The 19,767-nt window shown below is 37.4% G+C and overlaps 3 protein-coding genes and 1 pseudogene across 3 annotated transcripts; 1 reads left to right on the top strand and 3 right to left on the bottom strand.

Annotated features, from left to right (window-relative positions):
* Positions 1-2,039: 2,039 nt before the first annotated feature.
* Positions 2,040-11,123, bottom strand: LOC133329969 (heat shock 70 kDa protein cognate 2). Its single transcript, XM_061538428.1, has 3 exons — positions 10,930-11,123; positions 2,434-3,915; positions 2,040-2,301 (listed from the first exon to the last, which is right to left on the bottom strand). Exons 1-3 carry the CDS (start codon positions 11,101-11,103, stop codon positions 2,041-2,043), a joined length of 1,917 nt encoding a protein of 638 aa, XP_061394412.1. The 5' UTR covers positions 11,104-11,123; the 3' UTR covers position 2,040.
* On the top strand, positions 9,606-9,947 carry LOC133329970 (large ribosomal subunit protein P1-like; annotated as a pseudogene).
* Positions 11,124-13,706: 2,583 nt separating the features above from the next.
* Positions 13,707-14,104, bottom strand: LOC133329971 (small lysine-rich protein 1). The gene is made up of 2 exons (XM_061538429.1): positions 13,910-14,104; positions 13,707-13,792 (listed from the first exon to the last, which is right to left on the bottom strand). The coding sequence occupies exons 1-2, from the start codon at positions 14,102-14,104 to the stop codon at positions 13,724-13,726; spliced, it is 264 nt and encodes an 87-aa protein (XP_061394413.1). The 3' UTR covers positions 13,707-13,723.
* A 202-nt stretch (positions 14,105-14,306) lies between these two features.
* Positions 14,307-18,753, bottom strand: LOC133329983 (serine protease snake-like). The gene is made up of 5 exons (XM_061538441.1): positions 18,340-18,753; positions 17,619-17,728; positions 14,898-15,065; positions 14,567-14,819; positions 14,307-14,508 (listed from the first exon to the last, which is right to left on the bottom strand). Exons 1-5 carry the CDS (start codon positions 18,751-18,753, stop codon positions 14,314-14,316), a joined length of 1,140 nt encoding a protein of 379 aa, XP_061394425.1. The 3' UTR covers positions 14,307-14,313.
* Between the last annotated feature and the right edge of the window lie 1,014 nt (positions 18,754-19,767).

The raw sequence follows: 19,767 nt of genomic DNA, 5'->3' as shown, positions 1-19,767 counted from the left end.
ATAATAGGGGAGATTCGCGGCATGAAGAAAGAATACAAAAAAATGACAATAACAGCCAAACAAAATTACTGGAAACCAGTGAGCGGAGCAGTATAGTCGGACGTGACTGACCATATGATACCCTATACAACTACTACGAAAATGTAACTTTCTGCGGTTCTTTATTCTGAGCCTGGGCAATATTTGCACCCTCATTACTGATTATAGGTCAGCAGCTCCACTTTCTAATCAATTCAGAGGGTTTTCGATTCATCGCACCCTCTAAATATCATCTCAACATCACCGAAAATTATTGGTGTTGTCCTAGACCATACACAATATAATTGGTATCTTTTGAAAGGTCAACCACACCTCTTGTATAGATTATCAACTTCTCGGGTCTATGTCCTTCAGGAGTAAATATATACGGCCGGAATACAAATTTTCTCATATTTCACACAAAAGTCTTGGTCAGATTGAACGGCTACATATCGACAAATTTTATTATTTGGCCAGATTCCTTTCCTGGTGTAAAATTTAGTGTTGTTCGGGTAATAATTGTTGCCTGTAGAGCGACCACTTGGGTACCAAAACCCACCACCAAGCGAAAAACGCTGCAGACAGTAGAAACACGTAATGCGATGGAAAATTATCGGGAGAAAAGTATAGAGGAAAATTGTATTTTCAGATGACGGTATAGAGTGTATACCACCTAGCCAAGGTGAGGTCAGAGTAGCAATTAATCGCCTGAAGTACAATAAAGCAGCAGGTACCGAAGGATTACCTGCCGAACTATTCAAGACCGGTGGTCTGATGCTGGTAAGGAACATGATTCAGCTCATTTTTACAATTTGGCTAAAGGAATACATGTCCAATGATTGGAACCTCAGCATCCTGTGTCCCGTGAACAAAAAAAGAGTCAAGACGACATGTGCCAACTACAGAGGAATAAGCATCCTTCCCATTATAAAAGTGCTATCCAGTGTGCTGTGTGAACGATTGAAGCCAATGGTGCAAGACATTATAGGAAATGACCTCTCGGAGCCCTTCAGTACCGAACGAGGATTTACACAAGATGATAGTTTGTCGTGTGACCTGTTTAACATCCTGCTGGAAAAGGTCATACGAGATGCAGAGGTGAACATAAATGGTAATATGTACACCAAACACCATATTTTACTCGCCTACGCCGACTACATCGACATAATGGGCCACCTTTGAACGAATTGAGAGGGAGTCTGCCAAAGTAGGACTGGCAGTAAATGGGGAAAAGCTTATGGTATCAAAGTGCAAGACGTCCAGTAGACTCGGACCAACTGTGGAACTTGAAAACTACAGCTTCGAGGTAGTGAACGATTTTGTATACCTCGGTACCGCCATAGACAAAACTAATAACATCAGCTTTGAAATTCGGAGGAGAATAGTGTTGGTCAACATATGCTACTATGTCAGAGTAAGCAACTCAAAAGCAAGGCCACCACCACGCTGATATTACCCATGCTGTTACATGGATCTGAAGCACTTACACATGCAGATGAGGCAGCTCTTGGAGCGTTTGAGAGAAAAATTCTCCGGAAGATCTATGGACCGATTTGAGTCGCTGGTGAATATCGCCGTCGAATGAACCATGAGCTGTACCAGCAATTCTCGGACATCGGTATGTTAGACGTATTGACCTGCAGCGACTACGTTGGCTAGGCCATCTTGTGAGAATGGATGAAAATGCCTCATATCAAAAGGCATATAAAAGCGAGACAAGTGATGATTGACGCAGAAGGGAAAGGCCACGAATCCGATGGAATGATCAAGTAGAAGACAACATCTCGGAAAATGGTTTTTCAAATTGGATGAAATGCGCACAAGACCTACGCATCTAGAAATTTTTTTTAAGCTCGGCTTATAGAACAACCGTTCTGTCATAAGCCAGCTAAGTATGTTAAATAAGTAATATTAATAATAGTCTTAGTTCAGATTATAATTTATTTATGTATAAAAAATAAAATAATATTATGGTCCAATATTAAAAAAATACAAATGAAAACAAAAATAAAAACGTAACATTTAATCAACTTCTTCAACGGTTGGGCCACCACGACCACCCTGGGCATTTTGACCAGCACCGCCGGCTGCAGCACCACCACCGCCATGCATTTTTGTCATAATGGGGCCGCAAACACGTTGGCAGTCCTTCAAGTGATCCTCAAATTCTTCCTTTTCAGCCAAGGTGTTATTATCCAGCCAGGACATTTCCGATGAGCATTTGTCACGAACAGTGGCCTTGTCGGCTTCGGTTAATTTGTCAGCAGGGGCTTCTTCAACGGCCTGAAATCGCAGTAAAAATATTTTAAATTTGTTGATATATACACAATTTTGATTTAATCTAAACAAACAGAACCTGGGGAGACTATAATACCATGACTCCTTTCCAAATTTTAAATAGTTTTGAACACCTACCTGTTTGCAACTGAAAATATACGATTCCAAGTTGTTGCGTGCCTGTACCCTTTGCCGTTGCTTTTCATCTTCATCCTTGTATTTCTCAGCCTCGGACAACATACGATCAATATCGGCCTTCGATAAACGACCCTTGTCATTGGTAATGGTAATCTTTTCCGATTTACCGGTGCTATTATCCTTTGCCGATACATTCAAGATACCATCGGCGTTCAAATCAAAGGTGACCTCAATTTTGGGCACACCTCTTGGAGCTGGTGGAATACCGGTTAAATTGAAAGTACCCAAGAGGTTGTTATCCTTGGTCATGGCACGTTCACCCTCATACACCTGAATGGTAACGGCATTTTGATTGTCACTGTAAGTGGTGAAGGTCTGTTGCTGTTTGCATGGAATGCGGGCGTTGCGTTCAATCAATTTGGTCATAACACCTCCGGCAGTTTCAATACCCAACGATAAGGGAGTAACATCGACCAGCAGGACATCTTGAATCTGAGAGCTACCAACCCCAGTCAGAATGGCAGCTTGAACAGCAGCACCATAGGCCACAGCTTCATCGGGATTGATGGATAAATTCAATTGTTTGCCACCAAAGAAGTCCTGCAACATTTTTTGAATTTTGGGAATGCGAGTGGAGCCGCCGACCAAAACCACATCATGAATGGATGACTTATCCATTTTGGCATCATTCAAAGCTTTTTCGACTGGGACCAATGTCGATCGGAACAAATCCATATTCAACTCCTCAAAACGAGCCCTGGTGATTTTCGAATAGAAATCAATACCCTCATGAAGAGCATCAATTTCCAAAGAGGCCTCCGAGCTGGAAGACAAAGTACGCTTGGCCCTTTCACAGGCAGTGCGCAAACGTCTCAGGGCCCTGACATTGCTGGACAAGTCACGCTTGTGTTTACGCTTAAATTCCTCAACAAAGAAGTTGACCAAACGATTATCGAAATCTTCACCACCCAAATGCGTATCACCGGCAGTGGATTTAACTTCGAACAGAGAACCCTCATCAATGGTCAAAATGGAAACATCAAAAGTGCCACCACCCAAATCGAAAATCAAAACATTTTTCTCGCCTTTCAGGTTTTTGTCCAAGCCATAGGCCAGGGCAGCGGCGGTTGGTTCGTTAATGATACGCAAAACATTGAGACCAGCAATGGAACCAGCATCCTTGGTGGCTTGACGTTGTGAATCATTGAAATAGGCTGGTACAGTGATGACGGCATCGCTAACCTTGCCACCCAAATACACTTCGGCAATTTCCTTCATTTTTGACAACACCATGGAACTGATCTCTTCGGGAGCAAAACGTTTACGCTCACCCTTGAATTCAACTTCGATTTTTGGTTTGCCACAATCATTGATCACCTGGAAGGGCCAATGTTTCATATCCTCCTGAATTTTGGCATCATCAAATTTGCGACCAATCAAACGTTTCGCATCGAAGACGGTGTTTCTGGCATTCATTGCCACCTGGAAGAGAAAGAAGAGGGAGAGAAAATAGAGAATTTAATAAATGAGCGGAACAAAATCAAAAAAATAAATAATATTTTTTCAGGGACTATATGAGCCGTGGATTTTTTAAATAATATTTTTAGGGACTATATGAGCCGTGGATTTTTTAAATAATATTTTTAGGGACTATATGAGCCGTGGATTTTTTAAATAATATTTTTAGGGACTATATGAGGTGTGGGAGTGACGTAGGGGATGATAGATACCAAACAACGGCTCTATCGTGGTCCCTCTTTCATCTCAATTGTGGACACTGACCTCCCCGCGGTGTCACCTGGGATAGCTATTTTCATCACCCGTTGAAATAGTGAGCTGATATGAGCCGCGAGTTCACCCATAAGAACTATAAAAAATGGGTTGACGCGTCGGGTTAGTTGCTCACACACGGAAACACCATCTTACTATGAAAAAAGCAACGAAAAAGAAAACCAAACCCCCCAATGTTGACGACCCCCGCAAACGTATAAAGGACCACGATCTGCAAATCTGCACTTGGAATGTGCGCACGTTGTACAGAACAGGTGCATTTTTCGCCTTGGCGGATGTACTTAAGAAGTACAAAGCCGATATTATTGCCTTACAGGAAATGCGAAGGAAAGGGACTGGCGTAAATAAATCAGATGATTACGCCCTGTATTATAGCTGCCATGAAACGAAACATGAATTTGGCTGCGGATTTATGGTTAACAGGAGAATAAAAGACCTCGTCTCCAGATTCAATCCAGTAGATGATCGAATTTCTATAATCCGTATAAAAGCGAAGTTCTTCTACATCAGTTTCATTTGCGCCCATGCTCCGACCGAAGATAAAGATGAACAAACCAAAGACATATTTTACGAGCGCTTAGAAACAGCATATGATCGTTGCCCTGGCCATGACATTAAAATTCTGCTAGGAGATTTTAATGCAAAAATCGGAAGGGAACATATTTTTGGTCCCACCGTCGGAAAATTCTGTGTCCATGAAGAAACATCCGAAAACGGCATCTGGCAGCAAAACATGGTAGCAGCACCAGATTCAAGCATCTCGATATAAACAAGGTCACCAGGATTTTTGCTGATCAAGCAACAAGAAATCAAATTGACCATGTTGTGATAGACGGAAGGCATTCGTTCAGTGTTTTAGACGAGGAGTGAATATCGATTCGGACCATTATCTTGTGGCAGCCAAGGTTCGCACAACCTTGCACCAAATTATCGGGAGAAAAGGAGAGAGGAGAAACATATTTTCAGAAAAAAGAACAATAAAAACGTGAGCGTGACAAAATCGAGATGTACAGGAGCCAGAATGAAGTCCGAAAATTTTACCAACGACTAAAACACAAAACCGAAGGCTTTGGTGCAGACACATCCTCCTGTAGAGACGAAGAAGTTAACCTGGTGACAGATACATACAGCATGCTGGGGATCTGGAAGTAGCATTTTGAAAAACTTCTGGTATCAAATAGTTGCGGTGAAGAGGATACTACAGAACAAATAATAGATGACGGTATGGAGTGTATACCACCTGGCCAAGATGAGGTCAGGATAGCAAAAAATCGGCTGAAGAATAATAAAGCAGCAGGTGCCGATGGATTACAAGCTGAACTATTCAAGACTGGTGGTCAGATGCTGCTAAGGAGCATGCACCAGCTGATTAGTACAATTTGGCTAGAGGAATGCATGCCCATTGATTGGAACCTCAGCATCCTGTGTCCCGTGCACAAAAAAGGAGACAAGCTGATATGTGCTAAATATGGAGAAATAAGTCTCCTTCCCATCGCATATAAAGCGCTATCCAGCGTGCTGTGTGAACGACTGAAGCCAATGGACAATGACATTATTGTGAACGACTGAAGCCAATGGACAATGACATTATTGGACCATACCAATGCGGCTTCAGACCTGGCAAGATTTTCACTCTGCGCCAAATCCTGGAAAAACCCCACGAAAAACACATTGACACATAGGGGAGACTGGGGCACCTTCGGCATCGGGGCACCTTCGGCAATCGCATTTTCGATATGAAGCTCTCACCGTACATCACTAGTTTCGATACATAGGTATCGAATATCGAAATAAATAACTTACACAAAGTTTGAAATTTCTAGCTAATAAGCTTATTTATTTACATAGGTTTTTGTATTTTTATAGATGTTTCTGTAATATTTCAATTCCATTTCGTAAGTATTTCGTGTATAAAACTTTTTAAATTTTTAGGACAATATTATTAAAAAGTGGTTAACTACGATGTGTATTATTATAGAAATATTTAAAAATATAATATTTTTACAAAACTGATCGAAAAAAATGAAAAAACTATAAAAAGTACATTCGGGGCACATTCGGCATTTTAAATTGGGGCACATTCGGCCATATACAGGTTGTGCAATATTATTTCCTTAAAATGTTTTTGAGTTTGTCTTTAAAACTAATCCTTTAATATGGCTCGAAATTGCATATAAAAGATCAAACGTGCTTATATTGACGAAAATGCGATAGAAAACCCCTATTTCTGATGGTGTGTGCGACCTTGAGATTTAAACGTCCGCCCCTAGAAAATAAAGCCCTATAATTCAAACATTGTGTGGCGTATTAAAACCAAATAGAGCCTTTAGATAATCAGAATTTCAACCAGACTGATAGCGATGACAATTACCCGGCTATGACTATGGTGCCGAATGTGCCCCATCAAATGCCGAAGCTACCCCGGGTTGGGGCACATTCGGCGAATTTGACTTTTTTTACAAAACTGTAAAATTTTTTAACTAATACTATTTGTATATATCTTTTTGGTACTATTTTTCATAATTAAGTGTCAGAGGACAATAATCAGCCATATAGTTGTTATATATGTTGAATATGTACTGAGATATAGAGCTCTAAAAAAAAGTGCCGAAGGTGCCCCAGTCTCCCCTACCACCTATTCGTCGACTATAAAGCCGCATTCGACAGCCCAATCCGTTCAGAAGTGTTTAAAGCCGTGGTGGAGTGTCATTTCTGTTCACTTTTGCCTCTCGTATGACCTTTTCCAGCAGGATGTTAAAAAGATCACACGACAAACTGTTACCTTGTCTGAATCCTCGTTAGGGATTAAAGGGCTCCGAGAGGTCCTTTCCGACTTTAACTGCTGATCTTGTGCCAGTTAAAGTTATCCTGCATAGCCGAATTAATTTTGCAGGAATGCCAATTCCAGGGCCAATTCAAGGGTTAAAATAAGACGTGGATTTGTTAAAGAATATTTTGTTCATGTCTATTGGTCTGATGGTCATTTTGAATATATTATTAAAAATTGATTTTTCCGAAATGGAGATACGCAAACATATGTTTTTCATATATATGGCAAATATTTCCCTGAAGGTCATATAGCAAATTAATTTCCTCTCCATCCGAAAATCTGCAATCGCCGCAATATAAGTGAGTATGTGTGTGTGGCACGCTTATAGACAAATGTTTGCCAAAAAATTAATCAAAGATAAACAATTTAGATTTCCGTTGAAAATAAAAAAATAATAAAATATTGAAAGAATGCAGAACGAGAAATTTCCACCGGGCAATCATTTCTAACACCGAAACATTCTTTCGCACCATAGGTATGTATGAATGTATGTTTTCAAAACACAGAAGTCTGCGGAATGTTTCCCACATTAAAGAGATGACGCCACTCTACATCTTAACACCCACTATCCGACACAACACATCATTTTAGTGAAATAGAGTCGTCATAATTATTTAAACAATAATGATTTAATTATAAAAAAATATTGAAAAATAAATAGTTCTTGAAAAAAATAATATTTAAAAAATCCACGCCTTATGGGCTCTTGAAAAAATAATATTTAAAATATCCACGTCCTTTGGAAAAATTTAAAGGTCCTTGAAAAACATTTTGATTTCAGGCTAACATGCTTCCGTTTTTGGCTATCTAATTCAATTACCATCAAATATATTCCAAACATCATTATAATTTATATATCTATTGTTTGTTTGTCATTATCAATCAAGTCAACATCTCCGATTCTATTCAACTAAATCAACATGAACAACAATTGTTGTTGTTGCTTGTATCATTTATAGTATTAAAGCAAAATCTTGTCATTCGTATGACCATACAAGTCGGTTGGAGTATGTTAGCAAGCGGCGGTAGGCGGCTAACTGCCGCCAAAAATCCACAATGCAACAACATCGCTGACAAGAGGTCAAGTTAATCTTGCATTACAAACTTCACATCTCAAACATTGCAACCAAAAAATTAGCTATCAGCAACAACAAAACATTTCGACAACTCACAAAAATTATCAATAAATCAAATATTTGTAGTGTGAACAATAATTTTAAAATGATCTGATGTTGAGACGGACTGTCATCATTCATGTTGTAACAACATCGACGACGCGTTTGGTCTATATTTATTGGCAACAAATGACCTGTGTGTCTGTCTAGTGGTGGTGGTGACACAAAGATGAATGAATTGAAATTACCATTAAAATTTGGTAATTTGAAATTTTGATTCGAAAATGTACAAATTTTTGCAATGTTTTAATTTTTTGCTGCAGAAAACTCATGAATGGAATGGAAAATTGTTATTTCCAAAATTTAATTTAAAATAGATTTTCAAAAAAAAATGTGAAAAAATGACGTCTGCATTTTCTCACTGAATTGTTGTGTTTTTTTGTGCTACTTGATTTTATTATGGTGGATGCGTAGAATTCCAAAAACATGCAACGCCGAATTGTTGGAATAAACGTGATCCGCAATTTAAACAGTTATTAGGGTGTACTGATAATAAATTAAAAAAAATCGTCCTGAAAAAAAATATTTGTAAAAAATCCACACCTTTTGGGAATTTTGAAAAAATATTTTTAAAAAATTGACGACGTTTGGGAAAATATTATTTAAGAAATCCACGCCTAATGGCTGGTCTGAAAAAATATTATTTAAGAAATCCACGCCTAAGGCGGGTCTGAAAAAATATTATTTAAGAAATCGACGCCTATGGCTGGTCTGAAAAAATCCACTCTCATTTTATATTTAAACCAGTAAGGAAAGTAGTAAATTCGGACGGGGCCGACAATATGATACCCTTCACCACTTTGGGTATATTCAACAGATGAATCCTAACAGACGTCGCATTTTTAAAGGACCAGTAAAATGAAATTGGATCCATAAACATTTCATTATGCAACCAATATTAAATTTTTCATATGGTCAGATATAGAATCTATATCTTAATCTGAACCGATTTTCAAATTTCATGTCAAATTTCGTGCATATCGAAAGATATATAGGGACTTTGGTGGGCCATTTACATAAAATCGGTCAAAAATATATATGGAAGCTATATCTAAATCTGAACCGATTTTCAGGAAACTTAACACACATCATTCTAGGTCTAATTCATTACGCTGTGCCAAATTTCGTGCAAATCGAAAGATATTAAGGGACTTTGGTGCACCATTTACCTAAAATCGGGCGAATATATATATGGGATATCTAAATCTGAACCGAATTTTCCGAATTTTCCCAATTTCAATAGGGTTTGTCATTGGGCCAATCAAATGAGCTCTACCAAATTTCATCCAAATCGGATTATAAATGCGACCTGTACTTTGTTTACAATTTAACACTTACAGACTGACAGACGGATGTACGGACGGACGGCGGATTATTAAATAAAAAACAAACTAAAACAACATGTCAACCACTGCTGAACTCGCTTGCGTCTATGCTTCCCTCATCTTGGTCGATGATGATGTTGCCATCACTGGTGAAAAAATCTCGACTGTCTTGAAGGCCGCCAAAGTTGATGTTGAACCTTACTGGCCCGGTTTGTTCGCAAAGGCTTTGTAATATGTCAATGTTAAGGATTTGATCACCGCCATCGGATCCGGTGCTGGCACTGCCCCAGCTGCTGCTGCTCCCGCCGCCGGCGTGCTGCCCCAGCTGCTGCTGAAGCCAAGAAGGAAGAGAAGAAGAAGGAAGAAGAACCCGAAGAGTCCGATGACGATTAAACTGGACGACACAATGGTTTGTTTTGTTTTTACCACCATCAACAAAAACAACAACAAGAAAGTGATTCTATGTATATTCTCAAAAGGAACCATGTGTCTATCTCATTTCCTTTTGCCTGTTACAAACATATGCACAAAGACATAATCCCCTGTACCACAGTGTGGTGAAGGGTATAAAAATCCACGCCTATATCAGGTCTGAAAAAATAATAGTAAAAAATCCAGGTCTTCCGTAGTCATTGAAAATATATTTTTAAAAATCGACGCCTTTGTTGGTCCTTGGAAAAATTATTCTTTAAAAATCCACGCCCTTGTTGGTCCATAAAAAATATTTTTAAAAATCCACGCCTTTGTTGGTCATTAAAACAATATTTTTAAAAAATCCAAGAATTTGGAAATCTATGAAAATTTAAAAAAATCCAAGCCTTTGGGAATCATAGCATGCATCCTCCAACCACCTCCTACTGTTTGCTGAATTGTTGCCAAATGTCACATAAATGTCATTGTCATCCATATGCCAACAATGAATTCATTTGGGAAATGGTGTTCGCTTCGCTGTGTTATCTTTAAACATATTTGATTTTGAAAATCTAACGAATCAATAATGAAACATGACACAATTGCCTTATTATAACAATTTAATGATCTCACACAAAAAATCCGTAGATCACCCATTGCTTCGCATGAATATCCCGCTGTTCAACAATTGATATTGATTTTTATGTTAAAACCAAAATTGGTATTATTAAATTGAAATTGATCTAGATTAAGTTACAACATATTTTTTTGCACAAGGTGTGAAACGGATTAGGAAGAAGGAGGGAAAATGTTGGCGAAAAAATATTAAAGCACATTCCTGGTTTATTTCCAGACCTCAGCAATTTTGTCAATAATCCCGAATCGTTGCCTCTGTTATCCTTCAAGGAAGTCCATATGTCCTTTGTCTGTCTCCAATTTCCCAAAAATAAAACCTTTGGCTTACCTGATTTTTGGCAGCATCACCAATCAAACGTTCCGTATCGTTGAAGGCCACATAACTGGGCGTTGTACGATTACCCTGATCATTAGCAATGATCTCAACTTTGTTATGCTGCCAGACACCGACACAGGAGTAGGTGGTGCCCAAATCGATACCAATTGCAGGAGCCTTCACCATTGTTCTGTTTGTTTTTTTTTTTCAAATTCCTTATATATTATTTTTATTTATGTCAAATATGGATCTGTTGCACACTGCACTCACGTTCCGATTGTTCGCGTTTTCAAAATTTTTGCAAACCGGCGAAATGTTTCCCAAACGACGTTCTAAGTTAAACTAAACGTTTCTCCAAATGATTCATAAGATTTTATGCGATTTTTTTTCGCTCGATACACTTGCAACGAATGATGCCCCCCAACAAATTGTGTGGATGTTTGTAATTCGTTTGGTGTTCGGCTTTTCGTCAGTGAGAATTTTTGTTTTGAGATTTTGGAAAATTTGAAATACTTTTTTTTGTTTCCTTTGTTTGGGTGAATTGGCAGCTATGAGGAAAAATCATATGTTTGATTGCAAGGTATGTATGTGTGTATGTAGTCATGCCATGGTTTGTTTGACGATCTGCACAAATAAAAAATTGTTGTTTTCCGATTTTATTTTGATTTCATTTATTTGGCAGTTGTTTGAAATTAATTACTCGGTTATTAGTGATGTTCTCAATTATCTGTATTTATATACATAGAATTAAAAACCGGTTACTTAAAAATCCACGAATTTTGTTGATCCTTGAAAAAATATGTTTTAAAAAATCAACGCCTGTATTGGTCCTTGAAAAAATATTTTCATCACTACTTAGGGTATATTGTACATATGTATCCTTAATGTTCTTTCGAAGGACCATACTTATGTGTTTCTCCAACCTGTATTTAGCACAGGTGACTATATAGGGACTTTGGTGCACCATTCACCTTAAATCGGACTAAAATATATATGGGAGCTATATCTAAATCTGAACCGATTTTCAGAAAACTTAACACACACCATTCTAGACCTAAATCATTAGGCTGTGCCAAATTTCGTGCGCATCGAAAGATATATAAGGAATTTGGTGCACCATTTCCATTAAATCGGACGAAAATATATATGTGAGCTATATCTAAATCTGAACCGATACCCACGAATCATAGCACAAATCATTCTAGACTCAATTCAGTACACTATGCCAAATTTCGTGCAAATCGAAAGATATATAGAGACATTGGTGCACTAGATACATAAAATCGGACGCAAATATATAGGGGCCCTATATCAAAAACTGAACCGATTTTCACGAAACTTAGCACACATCATTATAACCTCAATAAAGTGTGCTGCGCCAAATTTCGTGCACCATTTACCTTAAGGATATATATGGACTATATGGTTTTCAGCACTATTTCACATAAAATCTGTGCAAAATTTCGCAAATATATATTTGGTGACCATATATCAAAATATATAAAGGCTGTATCTAAATCCGATTTTCACGAAACTTAACACACATCATTCTAGACTTAATTCAGTTCTCTATGCCAAATTTCGTGCAAATCGAAAGATAGATAGGGACTTTGGTACACCATTTACCTTAAATCGGACGAAAATATATATGGGAGCTATATCTAAATCTTTACCGATTTCAACAAAACTTCACAGCCATGAATCTGGACCTAATTCAGTACTTGGTGCAAAATTTTGTCTTAATCGGACAAATATTGGGAGTTTGGTGCATCATTCACATAAAATCGGATGAAACTATATATGGGAGCTGTATCTAAATCTGAACCGATTCCAACAAAACTTCGAATGCATTAGTATAGACCTGATTCATTGCGCTGTGCAAAATGTTGTCCCAATCGGACAAATATTGGGAGTTTGGTGCACCATTTACATAAAATCGGCCGAACCTATATATGGGAGCTATATCTTAATCTGAACCGATGTTTCCCAATTTCAATAGGGTTCGTCCTTGGGCCTAGTAAATGAGATGTGCAAAATTTCATCCAATTCAAATCAAAAATGCGACCTGTACTTTGTTTACAATTTAACATGGAAAGACAGACGGACGGACAAGCATAAATCGACTTAGAAAGTGATTCTATGCATATTCTCAAAAGGAACCATAGGTCTATCTCCATTCCTTTTGCCTGTTATAAACATATGCACAAAGACATAATACCCTGTACCACAGTGTATTGAAGGGTATAAAAATCCACGCCTTGTGTGTCTTTACAAAATATTTTCAAATTTGTTGGTCCTTGAAAAGTCCACGCCTTTATAGGTTCTTAAAAAATATTATTTATATAATCCAAATTCCAAATATACTAAACCGAATATTCGGATTTTGTTTTATCAAACCTAAGTACTATGTTCTATATTTTTTTTTTTTTTTGCAAAATGAAAATTTTCTAGAATATTGGCATTTTTCTCATCACACGATGTCACACTCTCTCATCTCAAAACAAAATTTTAAATGTTTCTGTGTTATTGTTGTTGTCACTGTTTAATTTATTATATTTGAAATCATATCAACCAGCGAATTTTTTTATTTTGATTTTAAAAATAGCACAATTTTTGGCGTTGTGAATAAAAATAGTATTTTCGACAAATAAAAAAAATCCAATGCAACCACTAGGAGTGGGTGGACTGTGGCGTATACAGTATGTGATGACTGTTCGGGGGGTATCTTCTAGATTAGTATCTAGTCTGATTCTTCTGTTTGTACCTAACAAATTTCATTCATTCGTAAAATTCATCAGACATCTGATTAGCGTTTGCCCTTTTTCTTTTTCTTCTGACCGTCTGGCCAAGCAAATCCACGAGACTTTAATACATCCTACACAAAAAGAAATAAAAACACAAAAATAGTTTTATTAATCATCATCGCCATGTTTTTAATATAAACAAATATTGTTGCTGTTGTTGCCATCCCAACAACCACTTATCGCCTCACCTGTACATTATGACACACATAGTAGGCATTGTCCATGGCTGCATCATTAAAAATATCACAACCAATCGATTTGCTACCGGAACTTTTCTTTTTTCCCTCCTTCTTTTTCTTGTCACCAACCTCGCCGTCACCACTTCCAGCATTGCTGGATGTTGAGTCTTTACTTCCTCGCTTTTTGCGTCCTTTTGAGGCCATGTCTGAAATACTACTGAGTTATGGATTTCAGGAGTTGTTTACTTTGTTGCCCTTAACAAATCTCCATGGAAACAGTGATGTAGATTTTTTAAAGAATAATTTGTCAAGTATTAACAAAGGCGTAGATTTTTTAAATAATATTTTTTCAAGGTGTTCTAAAGGATATTTTATTTACAACTGACTTAATATTTTCAAAAAATTCTTATTTCTTAAAAATGTTGAAAATCTTCTGGCCAAACTATCGATGCTATCCAATCGATATACGACGAAACTCGTGTGTAAACTCCAGGTGAACCACTTCCACACACCTCGCCATATGAGATGATGCCAACTAAATAGAAACGGAAACCAGGGCGATTACTGCGACGTCTGAGATTCAGTTGAAGAGGTCCACCAGAGTCACCCTGAGAGAAGGAAGCAAAACAAATTAAAAATTCTTTAGTAAAGTATCTCCTGACTTACCTGACATGTATCACGATTGTGTACATAATCTTTGGCACATATCTGTGTCTCAACAATACCCTCCGGCGAACTTTCATCTACGGGCAATGCCTGATTACATTCCTGCAGCCTTACTAAGGTCAAATCAAGTTCTGTGAGGATATTTGTGGGGGCTTTGGCAAAACTTGTCGAACCATAACCCATTGTGAAGACGTGGGGGTATGGGATGTGATCCAGGGCCCACAGTCGTATTGGCCGGACAAATCTGGTGAAGCTAAAGGTGACATAAAGGAAACCAATTGCAATTTTAGTAGGACAACTTCTTTGAAAGAAATGGAGTTTTGAAACATACACAATGGGTTCCTGTAATCTCAGCAGGGCAATGTCATGATAATGTAATGAGGAGTTATATAAGGGATGCAATATCACCTCCGATATAATACGAGTCTGTGGAATTTCAGAGTCATCATTTTCCTCCTTCAAATTTATAATACCAAACTTGACCAGAACAGGGGTGTCACTGAAAGTAGAAGAAAAAAAAGCATTACCGTGGATTTTTTTAAAGACTAGTTTTTCAAGGCTATCCAGAGGCGTGGATTTCTTAAAGACTAGTTTTTCAAGGCTATCCAGAGGCGTGGATTTCTTAAAGACTAGTTTTTCAAGGCTATCCAGAGGCGTGGATTTCTTAAAGACTAGTTTTTCAAGGCTATCCAGAGGCGTGGATTTCTTAAGGACTAGTTTTTCAAGGCTATCCAGAGGCGTGGATTTCTTAAAGACTAGTTTTTCAAGGCTATCCAGAGGCGTGGATTTCTTAAAGACTAGTTTTTCAAGGCTATCCAGAGGCGTGGATTTCTTAAAGACTAGTTTTTCAAGGCTATCCAGAGGCGTGGATTTCTTAAAGACTAGTTTTTCAAGGCAATCCAGAGGCGTGGATTTCTTAAAGACTAGTTTTTCAAGGCTATCCAGAGGCGTGGATTTCTTAAAGACTAGTTTTTCAAGGCTTTCCAGAGGCGTGGATTTCTTAAAGACTAGTTTTTCAAGACTAATCAGAGGCGTGGATTTCTTAAAGACTAGTTTTTCAAGGCTTTCCAGAGGCGTGGATTTCTTAAAGACTAGTTTTTCAAGACTAATCAGAGGCGTGGATTTCTTAAAGACTAGTTTTTCAAGGCTTATCAGAGGCGTGAATTTCTTAAAGACTAGTTTTTCAAGGCTAATCAGAGGCGTGGATTTCTTAAAGACTAGTTTTTCAAGGCTAATCAGAGGCGTGGATTTCTTAAAGACTAGTTTTTCAAGGCTATCCAGAGGCGTGGATTTCTTAAAGACTAGTTTTTCAAGGCTATCCAGAGGCGTGGATTTCTTAAAGACTAGTTTTTCAAGGCTAATCAGAGGCGTGGATTTCTTAAAGACTAGTTTTTCAAGGCTAATCAGAGGCGTGGATTTCTTAAAGACTAGTTTTTCAAGGCTAATCAGAGGCGTGGATTTCTTAAAGACTAGTTTTTCAAGACTAATCAGAGGCGTGGATTTCTTAAAGACTAGTTTTTCAAGGCTAATCAGAGGCGTGGATTTCTTAAAGGTTAGTTTTTCAAGGCTAATCAGAGGCGTGGATTTCTTAAAGACTAGTTTTTCAAGGCTAATCAGAGGCGTGGATTTCTTAAAGACTAGTTTTTCAAGGCTAATCAGAGGCGTGGATTTCTTAAAGACTAGTTTTTCAAGGCTAATCAGAGGCGTGGATTTCTTAAAGACTAGTTTTTCAAGGCTAATCAGAGGCGTGGATTTCTTAAAGACTAGTTTTTCAAGGCTAATCAGAGGCGTGGATTTCTTAAAGACTAGTTTTTCAAGGCTAATCAGAGGCGTGGATTTCTTAAAGACTAGTTTTTCAAGGCTAATCAGAGGCGTGGATTTCTTAAAGACTAGTTTTTCAAGGCTAATCAGAGGCGTGGATTTCTTAAAGACTAGTTTTTCAAGGCTAATCAGAGGCGTGGATTTCTTAAAGACTAGTTTTTCAAGGCTAATCAGAGGCGTGGATTTCTTAAAGACTAGTTTTTCAAGGCTAATCAGAGGCGTGGATTTCTTAAAGACTAGTTTTTCAAGGCTAATCAGAGGCGTGGATTTCTTAAAGACTAGTTTTTCAAGGCTAATCAGAGGCGTGGATTTCTTAAAGACTAGTTTTTCAAGGCTAATCAGAGGCGTGGATTTCTTAAAGACTAGTTTTTCAAGGCTAATCAGAGGCGTGGATTTCTTAAAGACTAGTTTTTCAAGGCTAATCAGAGGCGTGGATTTCTTAAAGACTAGTTTTTCAAGGCTAATCAGAGGCGTGGATTTCTTAAAGACTAGTTTTTCAAGGCTAATCAGAGGCGTGGATTTCTTAAAGACTAGTTTTTCAAGGCTAATCAGAGGCGTGGATTTCTTAAAGACTAGTTTTTCAAGGCTAATCAGAGGCGTGGATTTCTTAAAGACTAGTTTTTCAAGGCTAATCAGAGGCGTGGATTTCTTAAAGACTAGTTTTTCAAGGCTAATCAGAGGCGTGGATTTCTTAAAGACTAGTTTTTCAAGGCTAATCAGAGGCGTGGATTTCTTAAAGACTAGTTTTTCAAGGCTAATCAGAGGCGTGGATTTCTTAAAGACTAGTTTTTCAAGGCTAATCAGAGGCGTGGATTTCTTAAAGACTAGTTTTTCAAGGCTAATCAGAGGCGTGGATTTCTTAAAGACTAGTTTTTCAAGGCTAATCAGAGGCGTGGATTTCTTAAAGACTAGTTTTTCAAGGCTAATCAGAGGCGTGGATTTCTTAAAGACTAGTTTTTCAAGGCTAATCAGAGGCGTGGATTTCTTAAAGACTAGTTTTTCAAGGCTAATCAGAGGCGTGGATTTCTTAAAGACTAGTTTTTCAAGGCTATCCTGAGACTGGTATTTTTCAACTCGATCTATAGGAGTGGATTTTTTAAAGACCATTTATTAAACCCCCATTTTTCCACAGTGTAATCAGTGATTGGGTAAGTCATACTGCATTTAATGCGTCCGCAGTTAGTATAAAATTTTGGTTTTGTAATTTTCAAGAAGTCTTCATTTGACTTACCCATTCACTTGACAACAATGTGCTGCGGTTATAACATAGAACGGACTAATCAGACTTCCTCCACATTTGTATTCGATGCGATGTTCAGTTGTTAAATATCCTAAGGCGGCCTGAAAATAAAGCGTAGAACCATTTTTTGTTTCAGTACGAAAGGATTTCAATAGATAGGCGAATTTTGTAATATCGATATAGAATATTACTCCGATCTGGTTTTGAAATACGTTGTGGAGAGTATAAAAAAGCAAAGATCCGCATTTTGTTTTTTGTTCGAAAAGGAAATCTCTCCTTTATTTGAAGTTAACCCTTTGTGGCCCAATGTTGCCCACAGGCAACAAAATGTTTTAGAGCTTATATTTCATATGTAGCTAGTAGATATATATTCTTTGTATTTCATACGTGACCTGATTATCGACGACACATATCAAAAGAAAAATAAAAAAAATTCAAATTTTTGGTAAAGTTATGACCTTTTCAATGTACAAAAATGTGTACAGTACTAATTTGTGTATACAGTCCAAATTATTTAAATCGCTATTCGAAAAAAAATTCTGTCATCAGATTTTTTTTGATTCCGCATTTTTCATTTGGTTTTTTGATATTGGGCTTTCATTTTTCAGAAAGAATGGAAATCTCTCCAAATTTTGTCCATTTGAAGTTAATATAGTAGTATTATGGATAATACCGGGCGGACCTTCCGTATATGAAGCAATCCCAAACTCACCATATGCGGATATTGACCATGTACCACCAAAGAACGACCATCAAAATCATCATTGGTAGCTTTGAACTCATCCGCCTCATTACCATTACCGGCATAACTTTTTTCCAATGTCCTATAAATATCGAAGAAATTCCGTTGACGTTGTGGTCGAGGTTTCTGGGGACGAGCAAATTCTAACGAACGCAACGAATCATAAATGGGAAGATGGAAATTTTGAAAGAATTGTTGTTGTAACTCTTCGAACTCGGACCAGCCTTTATTCCATTCATAATGTAGAGAATTTAATAGATCCGTAGGATCTGGCAGTGCTTGACGAGGTTGCGGATTATTAATACCAGAAAATGGTACATTGGAATTAAGGAAATTTGTTAAACGTCGTAGTAGACGTCGTTGAGTCAGCGTCGAGTGAAACATTAAAGTGGACAAAAATAAAATCACCAACACATTTAATTTCATTTTGTTTTGGATTTCAATTTCTTATTTCAGAGAATAAAACCCGCTCGCGTCAAGTACTCTGTTAGAATATCAAATTCGGACTACTGTTTTTAGCTTGAGGAATATTTTAAAATGTTTAATAATAGTTACTTAGAGGAGAATTCTTGTTTTTTCTCTTTTTTTGCTAAATATTTTTTTTACTAAAATTAACATTAATTATTTTATTTTGTGGTTATTAGCCATAGCTGAGACATGAAATAATTAATTATGTGTTCTGAGCACACGCCGGACTTTAAATTATTGAATGTACCACCGAATTAAAACTTAATGTGAATTTTAATTACGAATTTCAAAGAAATATCCACGAGTAAAAACAACAAAACCCCTTATAATGTAAAAATATATATGAACAACAGGTTACTTCCCACAGGTTTTCTATCCATTTACGATTTTTTCTTAAATATTTTTTAACGGATTTTTATTCCCTACATAAATATTTTGTAAGGGTATTATAACTTTGTGCAGGCCCAAGAGTTTCTAATCTCGCGAAATGTTGGTCCTAGACCTATTTTTAGTATAATGAACATATCTCGACTAGATGAGTCGATCAATCATAATTCTGTCTGTCCATCATAATTTGTAAACACGATACAGGCCGCAGTTATTGACCAATCGTCAGGGAATTTGCATTTAGGACGGTTCCGGGTTCCCTGTTGTTTTTGGAAATTATCGATTAATATTTAGGTGATGAAATGGACCAAAAACTTTACTTTTGTCTGTTTTTCTGGTCTATTTTGATGGAGATCGGTCAATATTTGTGTGTGAAAAATAAAAAACGATGTATTTTATGGCGTATATATTTATTCCTTAAGGACATGGACCCCAGAAGTTCGCATTATATCCACGAGAAGTTGTTGACCTTCTATTAATGTATGTACTCCGATGTGGGAGCTGGTGGCTTGGAAATTTTGCATGGGGTTCCGATAATGATCA

Source organism: Musca vetustissima, unplaced genomic scaffold (assembly GCF_032173495.1).
Source record: "Musca vetustissima isolate MV318-11 ecotype Yass unplaced genomic scaffold, APGP_CSIRO_Mvet_v1 utg1260, whole genome shotgun sequence".
Classification (NCBI taxonomy): Eukaryota; Metazoa; Arthropoda; class Insecta; order Diptera; family Muscidae; genus Musca; species Musca vetustissima.
This window is presented reverse-complemented; position numbering and strand designations above follow the sequence as displayed.